At 39.4% G+C, this 12993-nt stretch overlaps 2 protein-coding genes and 1 long non-coding RNA gene across 34 annotated transcripts in view; 2 read left to right on the top strand and 1 right to left on the bottom strand.

Moving 5' to 3' along the window:
• Positions 1-7004, top strand: part of CPB2 (carboxypeptidase B2) — a 62618-nt gene extending 55614 nt beyond the window's left edge. The window contains exons 9-11 of the mRNA XM_002742691.7: positions 1269-1471; positions 4061-4148; positions 6700-7004. Of these exons, the coding sequence (XP_002742737.2) occupies positions 1269-1471; positions 4061-4148; positions 6700-6884 (476 nt within the window). The 3' untranslated portion in view covers positions 6885-7004. The remainder of the gene's footprint in view (positions 1-1268; positions 1472-4060; positions 4149-6699) is intronic.
• Positions 6624-7631, bottom strand: LOC100896704 (uncharacterized). The gene is made up of 2 exons (XR_001911304.4): positions 7526-7631; positions 6624-7406 (listed from the first exon to the last, which is right to left on the bottom strand). It is a non-coding gene; the product is annotated as an uncharacterized LOC100896704 (long non-coding RNA).
• Positions 7632-7760: 129 nt separating this feature from the next.
• Positions 7761-12993, top strand: part of ZC3H13 (zinc finger CCCH-type containing 13) — a 90248-nt gene continuing 85015 nt past the window's right edge. For 22 of the 32 annotated variants that reach the window (XM_078375390.1, XM_078375389.1, XM_078375388.1 and 19 more), the window contains exon 1: positions 7761-8080. The gene's annotated coding sequence lies outside the window, so the exon portion shown is untranslated. Of the gene's footprint in view, positions 8081-8478; positions 8537-12993 lie in introns of all 32 variants that reach the window. The other 10 variants (XM_078375386.1, XM_078375378.1, XM_035302615.3 and 7 more) reach the window with 3 other exon arrangements.

The raw sequence follows: 12993 nt of genomic DNA, 5'->3' as shown, positions 1-12993 counted from the left end.
TCTCCTCTGTGGTGCACACTGGCTTCTGTCAGGTCTCAGTTCACATGATGATGATGATGATGATGATGATGATAAACAGCAACAGTCATGAAACACACACACACACCACACGCCAGGCAAAACACTTCGTATGAACCAGCTCATTTAATCCTCATTCAATCTGCATTTAATATGTAATTTTTAAAATTCTGCAGATAAGGAAATTGAGATACAGATAGATTTTTAAAAATTAACCCAAGGCCATATAGCTAATAAATGGTAAAGTCAAGATTTAGAATCAAGTGATTGGGTGCTTAACACTATGCTGTATAGCCTCTTAGTCTGAAGAATGGTTACCACCAAGAATACCCAGATTGCACCTCCTAAAATAACAGTATTTACTTCATAGGGTTGTTGTAAGAATTAAATGAGATGTGGCAAAAATCTTAGCAGAGTTCCTGATGTACAGCATGTGCTCCGCAGGCGTCAGATGGTAGTATTACTATTCTTACTGTCTGTTCAAGAGAGCAGCTAGACTGAGACTAGACTCTTAGTATTGACTTCAAGTTATCCTTGAAGGGATTCAGATTGGCAAAGCGCAAGAATCAGACCAAATCCTGAGTCCTCAACTGTTTCCAGGAGGGAATAATCTCTTGTGGCAGATGCAGGTTGATGAGGTTTCACTTTTGTGTATGAGGGACAGAGCAGGGAAGTGTTGGAAGGCAGGGTATTATCTGAAGTGATATGAACTATAATCTATCAAAGGAATGAATGAACGTTAGTCTGGCAACAAATATCACCATCCCATTTTATTTGCTAAACCACTTTAGCAAGTTAAAATTAGCACTGAAGGCGAACTTACATATTCTGAGTTCTGAAGTGAGGCTTTTCTTTTATGGGCGATATTAATGGGTAGCTTTAAAATTGTAAATATCAGAAAAACAATCTACAGTGAATTAAGTAAAATGGGGTTTATTTTTTCTCACATAACCAGAAGTCTGGGAACAGGGCTGGCATCTCAGACTCTCTTAGCCACTTTCTCAAGGTTGCAAGGGAGACAGGTGCTGGGAATGACTGTTAGAAGGTCAGCTATGTGGGCAGATAAGTATCTGACTTCAAAAGAAGCATAAACAACACTTAGTGGAAATACGCTCTTTACAGAGCCCTACCTATCCATTCAGCTAAAAATGTTGCAACATAGATATCAGGAGAATACATTGCCTGGGAAACCACAGATTAAAATACTATGTGCATTCCCTCATCATTTCACCTTATCAATTTCGCTACAGAGGAAGGTGCATCCAGTTTCTCATGCTCAGAAGTCTACTGTGGACTCTATCCCGAGTCAGAACCAGAAGTGAAGGCGGTGGCTAGTTTCTTGAGAAGAAATATCAACCTCATTAAAGCATACATCAGCATGCATTCATACTCCCAGCATATAGTGTTTCCATATTCCTATAATCGAAGCAAAACCAAAGACCATGAGGAACTGGTAAGTGCTACTTAATTATTTTTCTCATTAGCATTTTGGAAATAAAATAATACTTAGTTGAAATCGAAAACCATGGGAAAAATTTTGTCCTCTAGAAGGCAAATGATAGATGTTTTAAATCATGGTGTGATTCTGTTGAGAGGTTGCCCCAGGTCAGTGTTCGCTAAGGGAATGTAAAAGAACGTGACTTATTCTAACAACGTGCACTTTATTCCAACAATGGGCTCCCTAAGAAAATATCAGACAAATTCCTGGAAGGTTAGGAAGGAACTACCCCCCGCTTGACCTGATCTGCATGTGAAGCCATGTAAGCAAGGACGAGTTATGGAATCATGCAACAGCTTTGTGGTCACTAGCTTCCTACAACAGCCCACCACAGATAAGGCTCAACACAGCACTCATTGCTTTGGTATTAGCAGCAGGAATTGTTTATGCCCTGACTTCGCGGACCCTCAGGGTTTTGGTCCTATTAAAGCACCTCCAACTTTAACATTGAGGCAAGAGTCTGTTTTTTGGAACCTAATGAACAATACAGGAAGTTCACAGAGGACTCATATAACCTGCTACGCCCGTAGCACTTTTTAGCCCCAGATACTGTGTGTTTGGGTTGATGGTAAAAGATGCAAGGATTCTTGAAGGATTGTAGCTAGGCTTCAACAAATCCTCATCCCAGATGCTCTTCAGATAGTGAAAGTGTTATGGCAACAGCCCCATTCTTGGGCGGGGACTAAATTTTAGGTAGTAGCTGGTTTCTTAGTGACTCTTTTTTTTTTCTGGCTCTCTTAACAGAATAAAATATAGTCACATTTCAGGATCTAGCAATTGCTGATGACAAATATTAAGATTATTTCCATTTGCTGAAAATAGCCCATTTAGAAATAAATATACTTGATACTTGAGCTTTTTTCTTCTCGAGGGAAGATTCTAAAGGAAAGTACCTTTAAAAAATATCTTTAAAGAAATAAAAGGAAACGTATCCTGATTTGGGAAGTAGAATTAGTCTAATTACGCTTTTTTTCCATTACTGTCAGCACACGTATTTGTTGAAAGCCATTACGTGTAAAATACCTTGTCAATGGATGTCTAAAGAAGCATTAGGTAAAATCCTGCCCTTTAAGAGAATGTGTTATGGTTATGAGCAAATGTTACAAATAGCTGTACTCTAGGGTGACACAGAGTAACTACTAAGTAAGTGGCACAGATGGTACAACTCACTTCTGATTAGAATAGCAAGGCCTGGGGCCGGGCGCAGTGGCTCAAGCCTGTAATCCCAGCACTTTGGGAGGCCGAGGCGGGTGGATCACGAGGTCAAGAGATCGAGACCATCCTGGTCAACATGGTGAAACCCCGTCTGTACTAAAAATACAAAAAATTAGCTGGGCGTGGTGGCACGTGCCTGTAGTCCTAGCTACTCGGGAGGCTGAGGCAGGAGAATTGCCTGAACCCAGGAGGCGGAGGTTGTGGTGAGCCGAGAATGCACCATTGCACTCCAGCCTGGGTAACAAGAGCGAAACTCCGTCTCAAAAAAAAAAAAAAAAAGAATAGCAAGGCCTGGCTTCATTCATGCATTCGGAGGGAAATGCTAAGTGAGGAGATGAAGTAGTTCCTGTCCTTGCGGAATTTACAATCTATTAAGGGGGAAAACCAACGGATAATAAAGTGCTGTTGATGTCAAAGATTAGATACATTTTAGACAGGCATTGAAAGAGGATTTCTTTAGGCAGACAGGGAAGGGAGGACCTTCCAACCAGAGAAGATGTTGTTCCCCATAAGAGGATGCAAAAGTGGAGGGCGATACCATCAGAAAGTAGATGAGGTTGGCTTGTGAGGGGGTGTGAATGTCAGATAAATTTGTATTTCATTATGTAGACAGTGGGCTTCCATTAAAATTTATTTTTTGAACAAAGAAATGGCATAAAATAATATCCGCTGATAAATCTCTTGAGTTTTTCAAGAGGGTCACAGTGTATACCGTGATGCTAGTTCCAATTTCACAAAAGTTCCAGGTAAGTGAGAACTTCAGAACAGATTTGTGTAAACTAGAACAAAATGAAGTCGAATTGGGGTCTTTGTTAATATCCTGCTCCATACCAGAGTCATAATCTTTTTTGATCCGATGAATCTGTGAAAGTCATTAGACATTTTACACAAGAAGAAAATAGAACTTGTGAGAAGGATAAGAAGTGAATCATGCATGTATCAGGTGTATGTATGTGTTTAGAGACTCTGGATTTAAAATTTGCTGATAATTTTGTTCAGAAATGGAGTACCTCTAAGCCTTTGAAATGTAGTAATACTTCACTTTCCATAATAAATAAATTCCCAAAAAGGCATGTGAGAAATTTTTTCTGCAAATTAAAATTTCAATATATTGGAATAGTTTATGTTTAAAGCCACCCAATTGTGATTGCCACAAAGTGCACATTTTTAAGTTAATTTGTTAATCTTATTAATTTGCCTTGTGGATGAATCTAGATTTTCTACATGTACACTTTGATTCAATTATTGTGTGATTGTTTTTTAGAAACTTCTACCTGTCCTGTTTCAAAGCTGCACATTAACTGAAATTCCATGTCTTCTTGCTTCCAGTCTCTAGTAGCCAGTGAAGCAGTTCGTGCTATTGCGAAAACCAGTAAAAATACCATGTATACACATGGCAGTGGCTCAGAAACCTTATGTAAGTATTTCTTCTCATGATCTTAGAGAACTTTGAGCTGCTAAAGAAATCTGTGTGATCTGCTTTTCTTTGTGTATTTAATTTTTCCAAATTAAATAGGGTCATATGTAATACATTTGAATGGTAATAATTAGGAACAGAAAAATAATCGCTATGACAGCGCTGAATGAAACTATATAAATAAATGAGTTACTGGCCAGGCACAGTACTCACACCTGCAATCCCAGCACTTTGGGAGGCCGAGGTGGATCACTTTTAAGGTCAGGAGTTTGAGACCAGCCTGACCAACATGGTGAAACCCCGTCTCTACTAAAAATACAAAATTAGCTGGGCATGGTGGCGCATGCCTATCATAGCTACTCAGGAGACTAAGGCAGAAGAATCATTTCAACCTGGGATGTGCAGGTTGCAATGAGCCGAGATCGCACCACCACACTGCAGCCTGGGCAATAAGAGCAAAACTCCATCTCAAAAAAATAAACAAATAAAAATAAAATAAATGAGTTACTAAAAAGAAGCCAAAATGCTATTTATATTTATCACAATAGAGTAGGAATTACAGAATTGGCATCATAGTAGTGAGTGAAGCAGAAAAGTTCATAAAACTTTGGTATGATTCCCAGGGCTGCCACGGAAGGGTGTGCGGGTTGTATACTACACTAATCTAGGGCATCCCATTTGCATCAAGCGTTTTTTAGTGTTAGCTTGTCCTCAAGACTACAGCTCATAACACATTACAGTTGATTGTCTTTAATGTACATTACACAGACAAGAGCTTGTGACAAACTCTTTTTTTTTTTTTTTTTTGAGACGGAGTTTCGCTCTTGTTACCCAGGCTGGAGTGCAATGGCGCGATCTCGGCTCACCGCAACCTCCGCCTCCTGGGTTCAGGCAATTCTCCTGCCTCAGCCTCCCGAGTAGCTGGGATTACAGGCACGCGCCACCATGCCCAGCTAATTTTTTGTATTTTTAGTAGAGACGGGGTTTCACCATGTTGACCAGGATGGTCTCGATCTCTTGACCTCATGATCCACCCGCCTCGGCCTCCCAAAGTGCTGGGATTACAGGCTTGAGCCACCGCGCCCGGCGTGACAAACTCTTAACAAAAAGTTTTGATTAATTTTTGCTGAAAGATATTTATTGATGAACACCCATCCACACAGTGAGAGGGCACACTGATTTTGCCCTTTTGAAGTTTGAAGGGAGATGGGGAAAAAGGAGCAGAAAATAAACCTGTAACCAGGCATCAGAAAACTACAGCTTGAAGGCCAAATCCAGGTTTTTCCATTTTTTTAAATGGAAAAATCAAAAAGAGGCCAGGCGCGGTGGCTCACCCCTGTAATCCCAGCACTTTGGGAGGCCAAGGTGGGAGGATCACTTGAAGTCAGGAGTTTGAGACCAGCCTGGCCAACATGGTGAAACCCTGTCTGTACTAAAAATACAAAAATTAGCTGGGCATGGCGGAGTGCTTGTAATGCCAGCTACTTGGGCGGCTGACCCATAAGAATCACTTGAACCTGGGAGGCAAAGGTAGCAGTGAGCTCAGATTGCACCCCTGCACTCCAGCCTGGGTGACAGAGTAAGACTCCATCTCAAAAAAGGTCAAAACTGTGTTTATAAGGAACACTAAAATATGTATACATTTTAGTTAACATGCATTAAACTGTAACAAGTCTTCTGGTAATTATAGCTTTCATGTGATGCTCCCCAAACTGTATTAGATAGATGCTAAAATTATAAATTAAAATTTTGGGCCGGATTTTGCCATATCCTGGACTCAATTTAGCACTCAAAAAAAAAAAAAGAACGTTAGATTATTCAATTAATGGGGTTGGAAAACCTAACAAGTTACCTAGAAAAAAATTAATTGATTAACATGTCTTTCACCAAAGTAAATTCCAGGTAGAGCATATATTTTCATATGAAAACTCTGCATAAATGAAGTTGAAAGCTCAGTAGGGAGAGAACAATTCCTTATGAAAAAAGAAACGAATGAAAGGAGAAAAAAAGGTCTACATGCCAAACAGAACTAATAACATTAATATTGTTTTTATAAGCAATTGATAAAATGAACCAAGTAGAAAAATGAGGAAGGACAACTAATAGGAAATATAAAGATGGTCAATAAATATGCCAAACAAAATGTGCAACTCACTGATAATAAAAAAAATAAATCAAGAAAGTTTTCACCCGTAAAATTATCAGAATTCATAATTCCTATTGATGGTATGGGATGGGGAAGTGGCCAAATTCACATCCTGCTTATGGAAGTATAAATTAATTCAGTTCTTTTGAAGTCCATTTGGGAACTTGTCGTAACTGCAAAAAGTGCAAAGCCTTAGACTAGCAAATCTATTCTAGGAAAGAATATTCTAAAGAGACAAAGAAGCAATTACATAAACAAGGGTACTCACTGCAAAGTTGTTTATATTAGCTGAAAACTGAAAAAAATGTAAAGGTATCCAAACAAACATTTAAATCAAACAATTCTCAGTTTATTAATTAATTTGAAACCCCTATATTTCAAAAAGTAACTTCTTTCTTCTTTCAGACCTAGCTCCTGGAGGTGCGGATGATTGGCTCTATGATTTGGGCATCAAATATTCGTTTACAATTGAACTTCGAGATAAGGGCAGATACGGATTCTTGCTACCAGAGCGTTACATCAAACCCACTTGTACAGAAGCTTTTGCCGCAGTCTCTAAAATAGCTTGGCATGTCATTAGGAATGTTTAATGCTCTTGATTTTATCATTCTGCATTAGTATTTTAATTTACTGATTCCAGCAAGACCGAATCATTGTACCAGATTATTTTTAAGTTTTATCCGTTGTTTTAATAAAAGATTTTCGTATTCCTTGGTTTTGTCAAAGAACATAAGTGCTACCTTGACCTTAAGGCAGACAAGGGTTCACGTTTTTTTACCTTTAAAAAAAAAATTGTCAAAGTCTAGCTACTGACTTTTTCTTTTATTTCCGACGTCTGACTAGCCATCTCAAGCAAGTTTAATAACTAGTTTCATTAAAACTAGTTCATTAAAGCAGCCATTGGATCCTACTCAACACAAGGAAGCGTGGTCAGAAGTACATTAAAGATTTCTGCTCCAAGTTTTCAATAAATTTCCTGCTTGTGCCCTTAGAAATACCACCATGCATTCCGTTTGCTCCTCCGAAGTAGGCGATGGATGGTCCAGAAAGAAGGGGGAGTGTCAAAAACGACAAACATGGCCTCTCATTCCCGCTCTGCTGCTCAATAAACACTGTCGAACGAATGAATGAATGGCTCTAGTTACTTTCAACAACAAACGCGGCATTCTGCGCTTGTACAACAACTGTTGATAGGAACGAATTATGTAATAAAAAGAGAACACTTTCTTACATTTCCTTTGAAATGGGAATTTTAGTTCTCCCTGGCTCCCAGTTTCCTCTCGCAGGAGCTCTCACAGAGCACAGATTCGCTGATTTCCAGGGCCGGCCGCACTCTCACTCCTCGCAGGGCACGTTACGCCTAGAGGGCGTGTCCACGGAGGGCGATGGCTGCGCACTGACGACTAATCTGACGGCCGGAAGCTGCCGGGTCTGCAGCGGAACAGGGCAAAGCTCTGACTTCCGGCGGCTTTTTGAGGCGGTCCTTCTAGCGGCCTCATAGTGTTTTTGTTGCCTTTTCTTACCCTACAATAGCTTCGTTGTCTTTCTTCCTACGACCAAGTTTCGCTTTACCCTGGCGAGGCGGCGGGCGGGTTCTGCTTCTCAGCCGTCCCGGGGACCCCTCGCTGGCGGAGGGCCGGTTCCCGGGAACCGCACGCGCACCGCTTTCTCCTCGTCCTCCTCCTGGTTCCAGGCGCGGGGACAGAGAGTCGCCTCCCCCGCTCCTCGGAGCGGCGGCGGCGGTGCTGCCTCCGGACTGCACTTGCGAAGAGAGCTTGGGGAGGAGGTAAGTGTCAGTGAATTGGCGTGGGTGTCTGGAGAAAGGCGTTGGGCGCACCCGGAATGTGGAGGCCCGGGTTACCCCCCATCTTCGCGTGAGTCCCTGAGATTTTTAGCTTTCATGGAGCATCCCACCCTTAACTCTGCAGCAGCTCCCTGTGCTCAGACGGAATTTTTCGCTGTGGTTACGATTCTGGCATTTGTCTAAGGGAGACAGGTAGGCTCATTCGATAGGCTGTGCCCCTCGTTACCGTTTGATGGACGCACGGGGACCCTTGTGTGGTCTTCGCATTTGTGTGCGACGGAAGGTGCAGCACTTTGGGCTTAGGTTAAGAATCTCCCTCGATACGCGTCCCAGGCCTGTGAGAGAAAGACATCTTGTGATCGGTCTTGTTTTTTTCTCAGCAGCGATAACGATTTCGGTCCTGGGAATTGAGTGGTACTTTATCTTCACGTGCTGTAGGTAGGTAGTTTTGGCAGCTGTCAGAAGCGGGGGAACGTGGAATGAAAGGAGACAGTCTCTTTGGCATTATCTCTGTATAATAGGCTCATGCAACTTACGTGGTTTGAAAATTATTCAGAGTTGACAGTACTTGAATGATAATTGGTAAGATCTTGTTTGTGGAGGGTGGAGTCTTAAGGTACTTGGTTGTACTTTGGGGCTTTCAGGTAATTCGAACTACTTTGAAAATTATGGGAGTATGAAGTCTCTTAAGGTTTTTGGATTTTTAAAGAATTAGTTTAAGAAGTTTGGAAAACATCTTTACACTTCTAGTTTTCAAAGTCCGCGGTACGGTTGGAGAATAAATTCGTAATGCAGTTCAGTCTTTGGGTATGTGGTGCCAGTTAGCGGGGTCTACTTCTGTAACATTTGAAATTACTGGCTTTAGTACCTAAGCAACAATATATTGGAGCGTATTGTGAATACAATCTATAGATTTTCAAATAATTTTTAATGAACTGTTTAGATTATAACATGATTGTTTCAACCGGAGACTAACAACGCTGATGCAAGCTTGTAACAATTTGTGACTTTAAAAATATTGCGCTGTGAAACTAAGGCTTTCACTGTGTGCATCTAGTAGGATTCAATTTTATCAAATGTATGCCTCTTACTGGCTTCCTGATTACTGGTCATTCGAAATGGACACTGCGTATTTTGAGATTTGCAAGTTTATATGATTTTCGTATTTGTAATATGAATTAACATACTAAAATCCAGCAGGTGGATGGTATCCTAACATCTATACAAATTGTTAAAATTGTAATAAGTCATCAGTGTTTATTTTTAATATGCATTAGCATTTGCATAGAGGAAAAACATTGACATATACTTAGAGAATTGGTTTTCCGTGGATGTTTGTTTCCCTCACCGCCTCATCTCTCCCAGCTCCATCTTCCATCTTGTATAGACGTGGAGCTATAGTAGTAGTTGAAACATTAACTGCTGTTAATATAGAAAGACTCTTTTATTCTTGTGTGTGTGTGTGTGTGTGTGTGTGTGTGTGTGTTTGTATGTTGCAGTCCTTTTTGCTTCACTTGAGAGTAGCTACCAGCACGGGATGTTCTCTGTGCAGGCTTTTTAACATATTATTTTTTCTGCACAGTGCTGCAGTGTTGCTTCACTAATTCCTATGTAGTCAGCTGAGTATTTTAGTTTGGAATTGTTTTAGTATTAAATTTATGGAAGCAATCTGAAAGACTGTTTTAGAAAGTTCTTTTTAAAATGTTCTCTCAAGCCGGGCGCGGTGGCTCAGCCCTGTAATCCCAGCACTTTCGGAGGCCGAGGTGGGTGGATCACGAGGTCAACAGATCGAGACCATCCTGGTCAACATGGTGAAACCCCGTCTCTACTAAAAAAACAAAAAATTAGCTGGGCATGGTGGTGCGTGCCTGTAATCCCAGCTACTCAGGAGGCTGAGGTAGGAGAATTGCCTGAACCCGGGAGGCGGAGGTTGCGGTGAGCAGAGATCGCGCCATTGCACTCCAGCCTGGGTAACAACAGCGAAACTCCGTCTCAAAAAAAAAAAAAAAAAGTTCTCTCAAACTATGCATCAAATAAACTTAATTTTTTCTTTCTAAAATTATGAAATATAAATGTGAAGATACCTTATTTTTAGTATCACCTTTTTAATCTTAGAAATTCAGAGTATAGGGATTTATCCTACCAGTTAGTACTTTCATGTAGTTTTAATTGCCTAATTATTTGAAAATTTCCTAATACTATGCCGCTACTCATCCAGATTAAAGTGTTATGCTTTCACTTAGGCTTCCAGAAGATGAGACCTGAAAAAGACAGTTACGGATTGAAGTGAAGATACTAGAAGGGATATGTGTTTATTGACAAGCTTTTCGTAATTGAGCTTTTGGAATCGTTATTCAAAAAGAGTCTCTCTTGTATGCTTCTCCTTTCTCAGCCATAATTATAATGTGAACCTCTGAGTACAGTGTAATATTGTAAGTTTCCTGGGGCAAGGGAGCCATTCCCATTTAAGACCCTCTTTTGTTGTGTCTTTATTAATAGACTAAAACTTTGTGTCCTGGATTTTCCTTTTCTTTTTCCATTTTCTTTTTTAATAAAAAGAGATATTCAGATATTCATTTACTCTGCAAATGGAGAGAAGAAATAGGAAAATAAAGGAATAGATTTTCATTAGTGCCACTCTATCTTTGATAATTCTTGTGTTTGGGAAAGACTTCATGTTGTGGGTGGAAGTGTGATGGCAACTTAAACCAGAAACAAAAATGGAGGAAAACCTTCATAGAAGAGTAAATTAGTAAGTTATTCGTATGACCTGGATTTATATTCTCTATAATAGGAAAGACTTTAGTGTTTACATTTTTATCTTATTGTTTCTAATTTTTCTCATATACTTTGAATCATTTACTTAACATTGAAGCCTGTTCAGATAAAATTTGAAAAAGCTTTCCCCCTCCTTAAAGTCTACATTTTAACTGTTCTGGTGTTCGTTTTCCTGTAGGGGCCGAAAGTTTTAAATAGGGTTGAAAATTCTAATTGTCACCCTAACTGGTAACATGTAGTTTAATATATGAAAAAAGATTCTCTGTTGTACTGTAGATATTGTGTATATTTCTGGACAAATGGGCTTTTAAAAGTTGTGTTCTTTGCAAGCAGGAAGCATTCTGTTTATCCAGACTCTTGAATGCGTCATTAGTAACTTAAGTAACATTTTAGTGTTGACTACTGATGGAGGTTTTTACATGGATGAGCAGAAGAATTATTTCAGCTGGAAATCTTCAGTTCCTACTTTTTTCCTTTTTGCACCAGATGTTTTGCACACATACATATATACACATTAATGAACATTTTAAAGAATATATGTGTGTGTGTGTATTACTGTTATTATTGTTTTAAATTTTCTGTCCAGGACCTTGCTGTAACCCAGACCTTGTACTCAGATGCAGTGCTACTTTAGGACGAAGACTGGTACTCTAGGACTCTGAGAAAAATGAGAATACATCTTTACTTAATTTCATTTCTTTCCTAAGTTGGAAGACTCAGTACAGTGGTAGTTGGAAGTGAAAATCCTGGGATAATTACTATGTAGGTGAATCTCGAATAGTTCTTGATGTCACATGTAAAAGCAATTTTGTCTCTGTGGAAAGAACATGGGGGTGGGTGAGGGAAGTGAGTAAGCGGATCATTAGTCTTCACTTGATTGTCTTTCATAGAAATCCAAACCCTTGAAATCTTCAAAGTTTGTATTAGAAGTCTAGGATTGGAGAGGAGCTGTCAGACCAGCAAAGCAAAAGGTCAAGGGAAGAGAGTAGTGCTGAATTAAGAGGACAGAGCAGGAAAAGAAACTATAGAGTTAATGCCTGCAGACCTCAGAAAAACAAGAAAGGACATGGTAGATGACCAATGTTTTAAGTATAATAATAAATAGCTTGTTGTCCTAACTGGAAACCGTTACCATCGAAATTTTTGAAGGAGGCTGTGCTGGTAGTGGAGATGTTGGGGACAGAACTAACTCATTCCCAGTGACAATGGAGGGAAAAGTAAAAAAATTAGTGTTAGTCCACTCGAGGCAGTGTGGTAGGATGGTGTGCCTGTTTTCTAAGTTATAGATAACTAGCAAATAAGGACATTTTGGAACCTATTCAACCTATTCAATTTTGTTTAATAAGAAATGTTTTTTTTAAAAATTATGGTTAAGGATTACACTGTATATTGTATATTAATATTTATAGCAATATATAATGAAACTTTGTTTTTCTCAAACTTTTATACATGGTATGATAACATTTACTTCTTATTGAATCATGCTTGCATGCATATTGTAAAGAAAGTGTTTTTCTCAGTTAAAACTTCACATATTCTAGATCTTTCCCAGCTCCACTTCTCTTAGCTTTCAGTTTTTTATGCTCAGTAAATCAAAGGGACATAGGAAATTTTACCAGCTTTTCCTCCATATGTTCACATTTTGACTGAGAATGAGTCTAAAAAAAATTAAATCAGAGATTATGTTATAATGCTAATATCAGTATGTAGAATTGGTGTGTCATTCCTTACCTGGAGAACAGTTATTATGTAAGTGACTTTGTGTTGCAGCAAATTATTGTTTATTTATGTGATCCTCTCTACTAATTCTTAACTTTATAATTACTGTAAAGTAATTCTCTAGCTTCTTAAAATCACTAAAAATTAACTGCTATTGTATCAAAAGAATTATTACATTTTATATTAATGAATAAGAATACAGATTTTCCAATTTAAAACCAACCAACCTTCCTTCCTCCCTCCCTTCCTTCCTTTCTTTCATCTTCCTTTGTCACCAGGCTAGAGTGCAGTGGTGCAATCTTAGTTCAGTGCAGCCTCCACCTCTGGGGTTCAAGTGATTCTCCTGCCTCAGCCTCCCTAGTAGCTTGGGACTGCAGGCTTGTGCCACCACACCCAGC

This window comes from Callithrix jacchus, chromosome 5 (assembly GCF_049354715.1).
Source record: "Callithrix jacchus isolate 240 chromosome 5, calJac240_pri, whole genome shotgun sequence".
Lineage (NCBI taxonomy): Eukaryota > Metazoa > Chordata > Mammalia > Primates > Cebidae > Callithrix > Callithrix jacchus.
The sequence above is the reverse complement of the archived record's forward strand: the minus strand, read 5'-3'. Positions and strand labels throughout refer to the sequence as shown.